This window comes from Equus asinus, chromosome 15 (assembly GCF_041296235.1).
Source record: "Equus asinus isolate D_3611 breed Donkey chromosome 15, EquAss-T2T_v2, whole genome shotgun sequence".
Lineage (NCBI taxonomy): Eukaryota > Metazoa > Chordata > Mammalia > Perissodactyla > Equidae > Equus > Equus asinus.
In genome coordinates this window covers 15,934,793-15,947,140 of record NC_091804.1, presented here as the reverse complement: position 1 = coordinate 15,947,140, position 12,348 = coordinate 15,934,793, and the positions used below count along the sequence as shown (strand labels likewise).

The following is a 12,348-nucleotide window of genomic DNA, read 5'->3' as shown; positions in this document are numbered from 1 at the left end:
CTGTGTGCGTGTGTGTCTATACATATGTATATATAAATGTAATTTCTTTACGTACATATGCATGATAAAGCTCACCAGAAATGACTGAACACAATCTTCATGTATATTATTTAAACCTAGTTCATAGTGGCAGTCTTCCCCTAAGAACTACAGAAGAGTTCACCTGCCATAACTTTGTCTTTTATATTCAAATTAATCTTTCTTTGACTTACAAGTCTCCAAGAGGAAATAGAACCTTTATAGTCATGGTTCTAATGTTTGTATCTAATGTAATGTAATGTACAAAACAGTACCTTTTCTATTTAAATTTTTTGCAAGTGACAGTGGTATATAAAATTAGTAAGCTTCACAAAGACATTTTAAATACATTCCAGATAGCCTAAACATTGTTAAATTACACTAACTTGGATATCAGTCCAATGTTTTTATTCGTTTCTGGGAAACAAAATTCCACAGCATGCTTTTGTTATCCATGTTAGTATTTAGGTACAAATCACACTTAGGTTCTGCTATATGCAAGGTGGTTGAAGGCCCTTGACTCTTTGATTGCATGACTCACTGAATTTGGTGTGAGATTTCATTAAGTAAACTAAAACACTTCAGGGGAAGGAATTACTTAAATATATTTCCTAGAAATAAAATTTTACTAAAAATAAACTTTTATTCCCCAATAATGGGCAATTCTTTACTTCTCTCCTGGCTCAAATTTCACCAGTGTTTCCCAGTACATTCTCTCTTCTTATCCTTGCAGAAACGAGATGGACAATGACAGAGTCAATTTTCACTTAGAACTTACTTAAACCAAAACAATCAGAAAAATCTGTGATAATGAAGACAACAGAGGTATCCTAGGTTCATCTTTCTATGACTTAATAAATGAAACTAAATTAAACGTCAACAAATGATGCAACAAATACAGACATCAAGAATTATTATTCTTTCTGGAAAATCTAGAAAAACTCTTAATGACCCAAGAGTTGAAAGCCTTATGCTAAATTATATTTCTTTAGAAGATCATTTCTAGGACATGTTATCATAAAATGTAGAGGGAAACTGAAAATTGACAGCTCTACAAAAAGCATGACACCTGCTAGAGAAAATGGAATTCAGTACTTTCACTGGAATGAACACTCCATGAAGGAAGGAACTGGTGCATACCTTGTACCTAAAACAGGGCCTGGCAGGTCCTAGGCCACAAGTAAACATTTATTACATCAATAAACAAATGGGAGGTGACAGTCATCATTCATTTTTTTTTCCTGCTTTTTCTCCCCAAATCCCCCAAGTACATAGTTGTATATTTTAGCTGTGGGTCCTTCTAGTTGTGGTATGTGGGACGCGGCCTCAACGTGGCCTAAAGAGCAGTGCCATGTCAACGGCCAGGATCCGAACTGGGGAACCCCTGGGCCACCGAATTGGAAAGTGTGAACTTAACCACTCGGCCACGGGGCCGGCCCCAATAGTCATCATTCTTAACACCTAAGAAAATATATACAGATGTGTCTGTCCTTCAGTGATACACCTGAAGAAGCTCTTGATTAAAAGAACAATTAAAGCCAATTATTCATTCATTCATTTAGTCAAAAAGTATTTATTGAGGGGCTGGCCCAGTGACATAGTGGTTAAGTTTGAGTGCTCCACTTTGGAGACCCAGGGTTCATGGGTTTCTATCCCAGGCATGGACATGTACACCACTCATCAAGCCATGCTGTGGTGGCATCCCACATACAAAATCCAGGAGGACTCGCACAGATGTTAGCTCAGGGCCAATCTTCCTCACCCCCCCAAAAAAAAAGTTTACGTATAGAACACCTAGTACTTGATAATTATTAAGGCTCCAGAGATAAACAATTCCTCTACTTTAAAGTTTATCATCTAGTAATCAGACAAAAACATAATACAAAAGTACATATACTAATTTATAATTACAAGTTGTGATAAGGGCCATGTTAGATGAAAACAAGGCACAGTAAGAAAGAATTTTCCTGGGGTTGGGCTATAGTGAAGGCGGGCATCTGTTTGAGTGGTGAGAAGAGTCAGGAGTGAGCATGCAGCAATAACGCTCTTTATATGCAGAAGCTAGAGATCGTAAAACCACGGGCGGGCCTCTGAATCCTACAGGAAAAAGGCCTCCACTCACGTGGGTCAGGGTGCTGGCCAGCTGAGAGCCTAAGCACCAAACAGCCAGGTTCTGTGCCTCCTTCCAGGTTCTCCCACTACCCACCTACTCTCCCTGGCTTGCATCTGGGACTGCAAAGCTCAGGGCTGCCTTCCAGTTCTGGCCTTGCTTACCACTTACTAAGGATCTGGCCTTGACCAAAGCTTTAACCTTTTCAAATTTTCATCTCCTCAAGTTAATGAGAACGATAATTCTGCACCAGATTGTTGAGATGATCAAATAAGGCAGCACTCATAATATGTGATGTAAGTAATGCAACTGTTTACTGCGATTGAAATGATGATGAGGAAGAAGGTGATGTGAATGAATACCCTTTGTGGAAACACTCTGAAATCAAACACTTCTAGGTTAGCCTATGAGCTACACTTCTGCTGTTTTTCAATACCCACACCGGTACCTAGGGCAGTGGTTTTCAGTCAGCAGCACTTGGAAATGTGCAGAGGGAAAGGAGGTTGTTAAATTTTTTTTGTCATGTGACAACCAGAATGTAACAGGCAGGGGCCAGGGATGCCAAAGGTTCTGCACTGTGTGGGCCAACCCCATACATCGAAGAACTGTCTAACCCAAAACGCCAATAGTGCCTGGTGAGAACCACTGCTTTGACAGAAAAGAAGCATTCAGTAAACATTTGTAAGATAAATGAAAGCTACATACGTCATTTATTCCCTTCAAAGCACAATAGACTGCCAGTCCTTTGAAATCAAGGAACATAGCTCCTTCATTTTCAGCTGCCCAGGTCCCAACACTGAACCTGACACACAACAAGTATTTAATGACTATCTCTTAAACATTCAACCAACAAATTAAGACAATCTATTAAATTGCAAGAAATTACAACTATTTGATACGGGCCTGTTAAGGGAGTGATGTTGAAGATGTTCGCTCCAGGTATAAGAAAAATACTGAAAAAACAATACTAAAACCTAGAGATCCTAAGGAAATGAAGCTTTCCTCCATCACCAGATGACTAATTTCAATTTTGGAATATGATCCCCACAAGAACAAAGTCAGAAAAAGTAGTGCTTTATGAAGATCTCTATGCTTTACAGAGGTACACTAATTTAACCCAAAGACACTTCTCTGGATACCAGTTTAAAGGTAGGCAGGCCAAAACTAAGCTACTTGAATATCTACTTCTTTCTTTGGGGGAAAAAAACCCACCAGAAGAATATACAGAATATATTATACTGCATGCTTTTGTGTTTCAAAAGAACTAAAGTAGTATTCTCAAAGACTGAGATAATGGGAGCCAAGCAAGTGTTTAAAATAGCAAAAGGTTACTAAGCAACTGAATGAAGGACAGTATGAAATAAGGGAAATAGAGAAAAGAAAGTATCAGAAGGCTTAAAGATTAGATCATCTTTCCTAAGCCAGAGAAAGGGCAAACTTTTCATCAAGGGTTGAGAGAAAAAAACACAGCAAGTCAATTCTAGAGACATGGCAGAAATAGGGGTAAAAAATATAAAACAATATATGCAAGCAAACAGGAAGAGAAAAACTGAATATACAGTAAGTCCATAGCATTCATGAAAATATAAATAGTAACGGGATAATTTTTCAGATTTTAAAAAAGCTTTCAGAATTGAAATGCTGAATTTGAAATTGAATTGCATTTGACTGCAAATACATTTTTAACTGATCTTTCTCCTAAACAGAGAAGTCCTTTTTTAAAACTGAAAATTCACTTGCATAGATCCAAAAAATTCACTGTTTGAAAGACAAAGAAAATATAACAAATTAAATTTTATAATAGGAGCTATTCATGTCTCAGAGTAGACAAACAATGCTAGGTCCTTAAAATAAATTAAATTATCGACACCAGTATAACCAGGAATTTCATTATAGGAGCTTTGTATGAAGTGAAATACACAAGAAAAAATTCCCAGAAGAGAGGCAGCATACAAGCAAATGAACAAATAAAAAATTGTCAATCAAAGTAACGTCAAATTTTTAATATTGTCAGAAAGTCTAACTTGCTTCTTTAGGGAAGTTAAACACATCATCTGTGGACCCCTATAACAATCTCCATTTATTATGACCAGTTCACCTGAGCAAAGTGTTAACATGGAAGATAGTATTAACACATTCTCCTTTTCCCTACTATATACATCAGAAAAAAATCAGATCATTTATTGGTTGTTTGAATGAAGGCTTAGAAACTTATAATAGGTCTATAGTGGTACTGAGAATATAATGAATTTTATATATTTTTTAAAGTGTTGGATTTTGTCAAAGAGAGGAGAGGAAGGATCACAAATAAGAGCCACAGTATTTCTTCAAGACGAGCACTTAGGTTCTGGTGTTAAGAAAGAAGTTGCATGTGATGGTTTATACCTCCTTCCTTTCCAGCCTCACTTCATCTCGACCTATTCTGAAGTGTGTTCGATAAAAACAGAACTTCTACAATGATCTCAAGTGCCTACACAGCTTACTTCCGGTTTCATGTCTCATCTGCTCTTGCATCAGAGCCCAAACACAGCCCAGTGGATACATGGCAAGCTTCGAGCAACTGATTACTATGTCTAGGCTTTCACATTTATGAAGAAGTAAAATTCGAACCGTCAACATGGCCAAACATAGGAGCTTTTGGTTGTTGCTCACTTAGAAGATTCATGTGGCTTAAACTTACCTGAGTTTTAGAGTCCTTGGTTCTCTTACTTAAAAAAAAAATCATAGCTATTTCAAAAGGAACTATGAAGCAGTTGAGGCCATTAAACACAGCCAGCCCTTTCTGCTTTGACCTTCAACACGGACATATACAAACTCAGTTTTAATCAGAAAATTGACAACTAGAAAAACTCTGTTGTGTAAGCACCTACGAAAAAAACAGATCTTTGCATAGAACTAGCTGACAAAATGAAGTCTCCCTAAAACTCTTACAATTATTAGGAACGTGACAGTCCTAAATAAAGCTCTACTGGAAAAGTTTCTCTCTTAAATAGAAACTGACCCTCTCACCTTCAATCAAAGTAGTTACGCAGTTTATTTTAATAAGTGCTTCATGTCTACAGATCTCTTTAATAATTTCATTGACTTATTACTATAACAAAGGTATTTTACTTTGAGGTCTAAAACATCCCTTTCTTTGTGACCAAAAGATAAATACCTGTGTGGAAGGTAATGTGCATTATGTTCTTTGAACAATGTGATCCACTAAGTGATTTATAACTTTGGCCGTGATCTCACACTGAGGTTTCCATTCGATAGGCGTCTGCTTGCAATCTAAATCAAAGATTCAAAATCCGGTCTTGGACAAATAAAGGAAAGCTCCAATTCCGAGAGCATCTATGACCTCAACGTAAAATTAATTATTAAATAGTAGTGATCAAGTATGTATACTGCCTGAAACCACAAGCCAAGGAGATGTGGTCTCAGTGATCGTTTCTCCAGACATTCTTCATTGTCCCTGCCAGCCAGCCACGATGGTCTCCAGCCTGTTCAGACATCTGCCCACTGTGTACTTCAAGTCTTTCGAACAACCACTTACTAATAGGAGTTAATTTGAAGCTACAATGAACCGATCCCTCGCCTGCTCCTAACTCAAAAGTGAATTTGCCCATCTCCTTCAAGAAACGGCACTATCCACGATTTACCTCCTACTGTTCCAAAGGCACAATTCATTAATGTCCTTTTCTTCATGACACTAGCACAATTAAGGTATGCTATCTACCCAGAAGGGCCTACCTCTAAAAATCGTAACAAATAACATTTATCTGAAATCTTCCTTTAAAACTTCAAAGGCACTAATCTTTCTGTTTTATTTTTCACAATGACATCTCGAGGTTTTCAACATAAAGACTAAGATACTTTGTACAAACTCGTCTGCTCTTGGCCGTGCTGCAATTTTATTTATTCAACAAATACCTCGCCCACGCTATGTTTGTACTTGACATAAACGTCAGTGAAGTGCCGCTTTTGTCCTCTACATACACACCTGTATCAAAAGCACACGATTGGCTTGCAGACGTCCCCTGTTCCCCCTCTTCCCCTTAGTAAGTTGCTCACCCACCCCATCCCTGAAACACTTCCTCCTCCAAAGCAGCAGGCGAGCGAGGCGAGGGGTACGCGCTACACCCGCAGCTGTCACCTCGGCCAGCCGGGCGCGCATGCGCACCGCGGTCGGGGGAGTGGGGTGACGGGTGCTCGCCCGGGAACCGCAGGGCTGGGCTGCAGGTCTGGGCTAGGCAGGGCGGGGCCGGGCCTGAGGGCGAGCCCAGCGGGCAAGGGGCGAGCGCGAGCGACCACGGGCTCGGGGAGGTCGGCACCCGCGAGGACAGCGGGGCGTGCGGGCACACTCACAATTTCAGCATCCACTCTCCCTCCATCACCAGCGTCCAGTTGGAGGCGGTCATGGGCCGCACCCGGCTCCGCTCCTCAGGCAGCGCGGCCTGCTCGGGGCCGGCCTCCGCCGCCGCCGCCGCCGCCGCCGCGACCCAGGCGGCCACCAGCGCCGTCAGCAGCGGGCCGCAGCGCCCGGCCGCCATGTTGGCGCGCGGAGCGAGGCTCCTCGGCGCGGGGTGCGGGGAAAGCGGCGACGGACCCGCGGCCTCGCTTCCCTGCCAGACGGGGCCTTTCCAGGTGGTCGGAGGAGACGCCGGGTCGCCCCGCCTCCGCCCGCCGCACCCCAGACCCCGCTCCGGACGCGGGCGGCCGCGCCGCCTCTTATCGGCCGGGCTCGCCGAGGCCACGCCCCCTCCTGCCTCGACTTGCCGTTGCCCGGGGTGTCGGTTGCCATGGCAACGGCCGCCCTTTCTTCCTGAATGCCGCGCTGAAAATAAACAGATGACCCAATGTTGCTTAAGTTAGAACATGCACCGCGTGTGCCCAGCTCCCCGGGAAGTGGGGTTGGCGCGTGTGGGTTTTTCTAAAGAGAAATATGGCCCGTAATTTAAAAATGCATCCCCCCTCCTCAGGGGTAGCCAAAATAACAAGTGGACTGCAAGGGAAACCTGTTTAATGAAAAGCCGAGGGCCGTGGTGGGCATCTCTTGCTAAAAGGGAGAAGAAAATGTCAGTACTCTCTGCAGGTGTGAATTGAAGCATCATTCCCTAATTGGAGTCAATAGTGAAACTAGACTATGCAATTGTATTGTTTGACAAAAATAATTTTAATTTCATAAAAATTTTTACAACGTGGGTCTTAACAGATAAAATAAGTCAGTTAATAAGAATGTTGCCGGTTGCAACAAAATGCACCCCACACTTCTCTAGGCTACAGTTTTGTCAGATCTAAAATGAGAATATCCTTAAATGATTTCCAGATCTCTTTCCAGATACGCATAAGGTGCATCTGTACCTTGAGACCACCATATCTTTAGTGTGTATGATGGAATTACACTTAGAGGGTTGGTGAGCTTTTTCAGAATATGCTTTATAAGAATTTATTAGGTGTGCAAAGTGTAAAACTGGGTAATGTGGTCGATATGTCATGAAAAGTATGTTTTCTGTCCTGGGCTTAAAACAAAAACAGCTATACAACTATTTTATGGGCACATAAAATAAATACTGGCCTTGATATCAGTTCCCCTACATTAAACTCAGCATATATGGGGCTAAAACCAAAAGCACCCATCCCCCTTCCCTGCTTAGTCCTTGGCTGCCTGGCGCCAGAATCCACCATCCACCACAGAGGCAGACAACCAAGGGTATCCACTCCTCATCTTGCCATCCCCCTCTCTACAAGTGGCCTCACAAAGGCAAGCACAAGCTGGTGGGAAGGTGCCAACCAGCAAGGCCACATGCCTGACAACATTTAAAACCCCTTGCCTCCCATCTTTCAGGGAGTCAAGACGAATTTGAGGGCTCCCTCTCCTCTCCTGGCTGACGTCACCCAAAATACAAATCCTTTCCTTGCATAAGCCTGGCATTCCAGTTTTATTTGGCCCCTCTTGTGTGGCAAGTAAAGAACCTGTGTTTGTGTCCAGTAGCAATGTCAGTCTCCAATCAGTACTTATAGGAGAGAAGAATTAATTTTGCCTCCAGAGAAGATCTTACCTGAATTAGGTGTTAATTAGTAGTCGCTAAATTCTAAGTGTAGCCAGGTCTTATCATCAAAATATGACTGAAATTTACAAACTATTGTAAATTTGGAAAATGTCCTTGCAATAAGTATTACTAAAAGTCACTGTTATTGGATACAGATCAATCTTATAATCTCAATGGAAAATATTTTATTGTGCTTATAAAAAAAAGAGATTCATGCATGGGGATTCTACCATTCTGTTCAGTACAATTTTTATACGTGATATGCGATTGGTAAAGAAAGATTCTTAGGGCTGGCCCAGTAGTATAGTGGTTAAGTTCAAGTGCTACACTTTGGCAGGCCAGGGTTCATAGGTTCAGATCCCGGGTGCAGACCTACACACAGCTCATCAAGCCATGCTGTGATGTCATCCCACATACAAAATAGAAGAAGATTGGCACAAATATTAGCTCAGCAACAATCTTCCTTGAGCAAAAAGAGAAAGATTGGCAACAGATGTTAGCTCAGGGCTAAACTTCCTCATCAAAAAAACCAAAAAATTCTTAAAAATAGGATCTGATATTAAGGAATTACTATTAATTTTGTTTGGTGTGATGATGGTGTTATGACCATATTTTTAAAAATCTTTATTGGTTACAGATAGTGAAATATTTATGGTTGAAGTAATATGATATCTAGAATTCACTTAAAAAAACTCCAGAAATGAAATGTGGGGAATGAAGGAAGGACAGATGAAACAAAAATGGGACAACGTCAATGTTGAAGCCAAACTCATTTTTGCTTTTCTGTCTACTTTTGTGTATGTTGGAAAATTTGCAAAATGAAAAATTGAAAAGAGAGAGTATATCTGAGGCACGAAAGATACTGACTGTTGAAGGTTTTTCCATATCTAACACAAAATGTGTGTTCAAAAATTGCATTTCTTAACCTTCAGACTAAGTTCAGTAGGAAGGAATGTAGCAAGAATGTGTAGGAACAAATGTGCAGTGTGGTGGCACAGACCAAGGTCAGGGAGCAGTGCTGTCAGACCATGATTGGCCTCTTGGCCTGACACTTCCCACCTCTGTGACTTAGGGCTAAAACTAGTTGACACCGAGGTTCTGTTTAAATGCAGAGCCTACCGCATAAGATGGCCGTGAAGACTAAATGAGATAAATATAATGCCCGGCTCACGATATGATTCAACAAAGGTTACTTCTTATTATTTGGAGGCACAACATGCTACAATGATTCTAGGACTCTCTATTTTTCCTAGGTTAAAGTCAAATTGACTTACATGGTACACAAAGTCCTCTACAGTCCAGCTTCAGTTTTGCCCACTTTACGTTCCACCATCCCCACAATCGCCTATGCTCCAGTAACACAAAGCTACTCCCCGTTTCCCAAGCACGTAGTGATCACTGGTGAAATCTTTTACAGTGTGATGTGAGGTTGGGTTGACAATGGGTCCCCAACCTACTTCCCCTTCTTTAGGGTTCAAGAGGGAGTTACAATCCAAATACCCTTTCCTTATACCCCTAGATCTGCACATTTATCACCACTGCATCACATTTCTACCATAGGAATATTGGCCATTCCCAAATTTACAGTGTAATCAACATCGCATTATTTCAGTTAAAATCATTGTGTCCATAGAAAGTGGTAGTATGCTGGAATTTGTTGGACAAACAGTTGGCTCCCTTTTTTTAAACTCCATCCCATTAACTTCCTGTTCCGACATCCCCTCTTCATCTACCCCTTCTGGATGACAGTCTTTAAGTAGAATCATGTGTGGCTATTTCTGAGTCCACAGCATGGTAGTAAGAACCCACCAAGGAAAAAGTCTGCATGGCCAGCACCTCACAGAAGAGTGAGGGACACCCAGCTTTAATGATACTGCAGCTGCTGTCTCATTAGATCTGTGTTCTCTAGAAAAAAAATATATATATATGTGTTCTCTAGAAAAAGATCTGTGTTCTCTAGAAAAACAAAAAAATACAAGGTACTTATATGCCTCCTTGCCTCTTTGTTCTGCTTAGAACACTCTTCTTCTCTAGTAGCCTAGTGAATCATTATTCATCCTCTATCGTGTAGCTCACACTGTACCTCCAATAGTCATGCGGAATTAGCTGCTCTCTCTTCTTGGATCTAATAGCTCTTCCCGGTATAACTCTATCACATTGTATATAATTACATGTAGTTATAACCCTCTTTCCTCATTCCTCCAACCCCTAGTAGGAACTCTTCACAGTTAAGGGCTTTGCCTTATGTGTCTTTGCATCCCTGCAGAGCACAATACCCAACTCATAGTAGTGATTGGCATAGGCATCTTCCCACATGGCCTCCAAGACCCTCACCTCCTGGTATTCAAGCCCTTGTGTAATCATCTCCCCTTGAGTGTGGGCTGGTCCACAGGACTCACTTCTAATGAATAAAATATAGCTAAAGTAATGGGATATCACTTCTGTGATAAGGTTACAAAAACCTGGGACCCCATCTCTTTTTCTCTTGCTGGCTCATTCTGAGATGCCATATGGAGAGCTCCATGTGACAAGGAACTAAGGGAGGCCTCTAGACAAGTTCTCGTGAGGAAGTGAGGCCTCAGTCCAACAGCCTTGGAAGAACTAAATTCTGTGAACAACCACATGACTGGCCTAGAAGCAGATTCTTCCCCTATTCTTGAGATGACTGAGCATTATGAGTGACCCAGAGCCAGAGGGAACAGCTTAACTGGGTCCTCCAGCCAACAGAAACTATGAAATAATAAATGTTGTTTTCAGCCATTAAGATTGGGGTAATTTGTTATGCAACAACAGGTAACTAGGTCAGTGCTTAATCCTTTGCATGTTTAAAGAATGGAAGTACAATTTTAGGAAGCTTGGTACCTGGTACCGAGAGAAAGAGTTTTTGTCCCTAGAGTAGTTACCAACGGTGGCACTATGGGGCAACTATGATTACACAAAAAACACATGGTTCTTAGTGGAAAAGGAATTGCTTGGACTCTGATGAGGTGACGCAATAGCAGGAGAAAGAGGAAGAGTGTGGTGGGTGCATATCCAGTTCCATTCTCTTTCCCAGTCTGCAGAGGAGGATGCTTTCATACCCTCTTCAAAGTCACGCATATTAGTGTAAAAGTTCTGGCCACTGGTCTGCAAGCAGAAGGGATGTGAATGTGTATCACTTGCAGATTGAAGCATTTAATCACTGGTGCAAGATGCTCCAGTGTTCCCTTTGCCTGCTGTGGAACCTTAGGGAAAAGGTCATGAGTGGCCAGCCCCGTGGCCAAGTGGTTAATGTTCCATGCGCTCCGCTCCAGCAACCCAGGTTCACAGGTTCAGATCCTGGGCACGGATCTACTCCACTCCTCAGCCATGCTGTGGAGGCATTCCAGATACAAAATGGAGGAAAACTGGCACAGATGTTAGCTCAGGGCAAATCTTCCTCTCTCACACACACACGAAAGGTCATGATCTAGGAGTTTCCAGGACCAGAGAAGCCTGAATTGCTGAGAGGCGTTAGGGAGGACAGCGCCCTGGACAGTCTCCTGGATTCTAAATGGACTCTGCATAGGCAAGATATAAATTTTCATTATGATAAGCCCATTCAGGTAGGCTATTGCTGGATAATTAACCATCTCAATATAGTGTCTCACAGTTCTGGGGTTTGATAGGCTCAGCTGGACTGTTTTTGCTTGGGTTCTTTCATATTCTGGCAGGCACCTGGGGGCTAAGGCTAGAGTTATTCTGGCACCTGGTACATGATGGTTAAAAAAGCTGGGGACTGAGGGGACATCTCTCCTATCCATGCAGCCTCTCCATGTGGCTACTTGGGCTTCCTTCAGCATGGCGGTTGGAGGGCTGTCATACTTACTTTCTCTAGAGTGAGAGTTCCCAGAGGCCTGGGTAGAAGCTGCATTGCTTCTTAAGAACTTGCTTCAGAAATCTGAGAATGTCACTGCCACCACATTCTATTGGTCAAACAAGTCACTAACGGCCAGTCCAGATTTAAGAGAAGAGGAATTAGACTTTGCCCCTTAACAAGAAGCAGCAAAATAATTGTAACCGTCTTTCATCTGTCAAAAAGCCACTCTGAAAATGTGGAAGTGTTTGTCCCTGAAGCATCGTCTAGCCTATTCTGACTAGTCCACTATCTTCCTTTGATGGCTTAGTCAAGAGTAGCTTGGGGGGTGTTTTGGGGGTGATATTTCC

General features: G+C 42.0%; 1 protein-coding gene across 1 annotated transcript in view; it reads right to left on the bottom strand.

Moving 5' to 3' along the window:
* The window catches only part of TMX4 (thioredoxin related transmembrane protein 4), a 45,634-nt gene extending 38,758 nt beyond the window's left edge, over positions 1 to 6,876 (bottom strand). Inside the window, exon 1 of the mRNA XM_014828685.3 lies at positions 6,479 to 6,876. Coding sequence (XP_014684171.2) covers positions 6,479 to 6,663 — 185 coding nt within the window. The 5' untranslated portion in view covers positions 6,664 to 6,876. The remainder of the gene's footprint in view (positions 1 to 6,478) is intronic.
* Between the last annotated feature and the right edge of the window lie 5,472 nt (positions 6,877 to 12,348).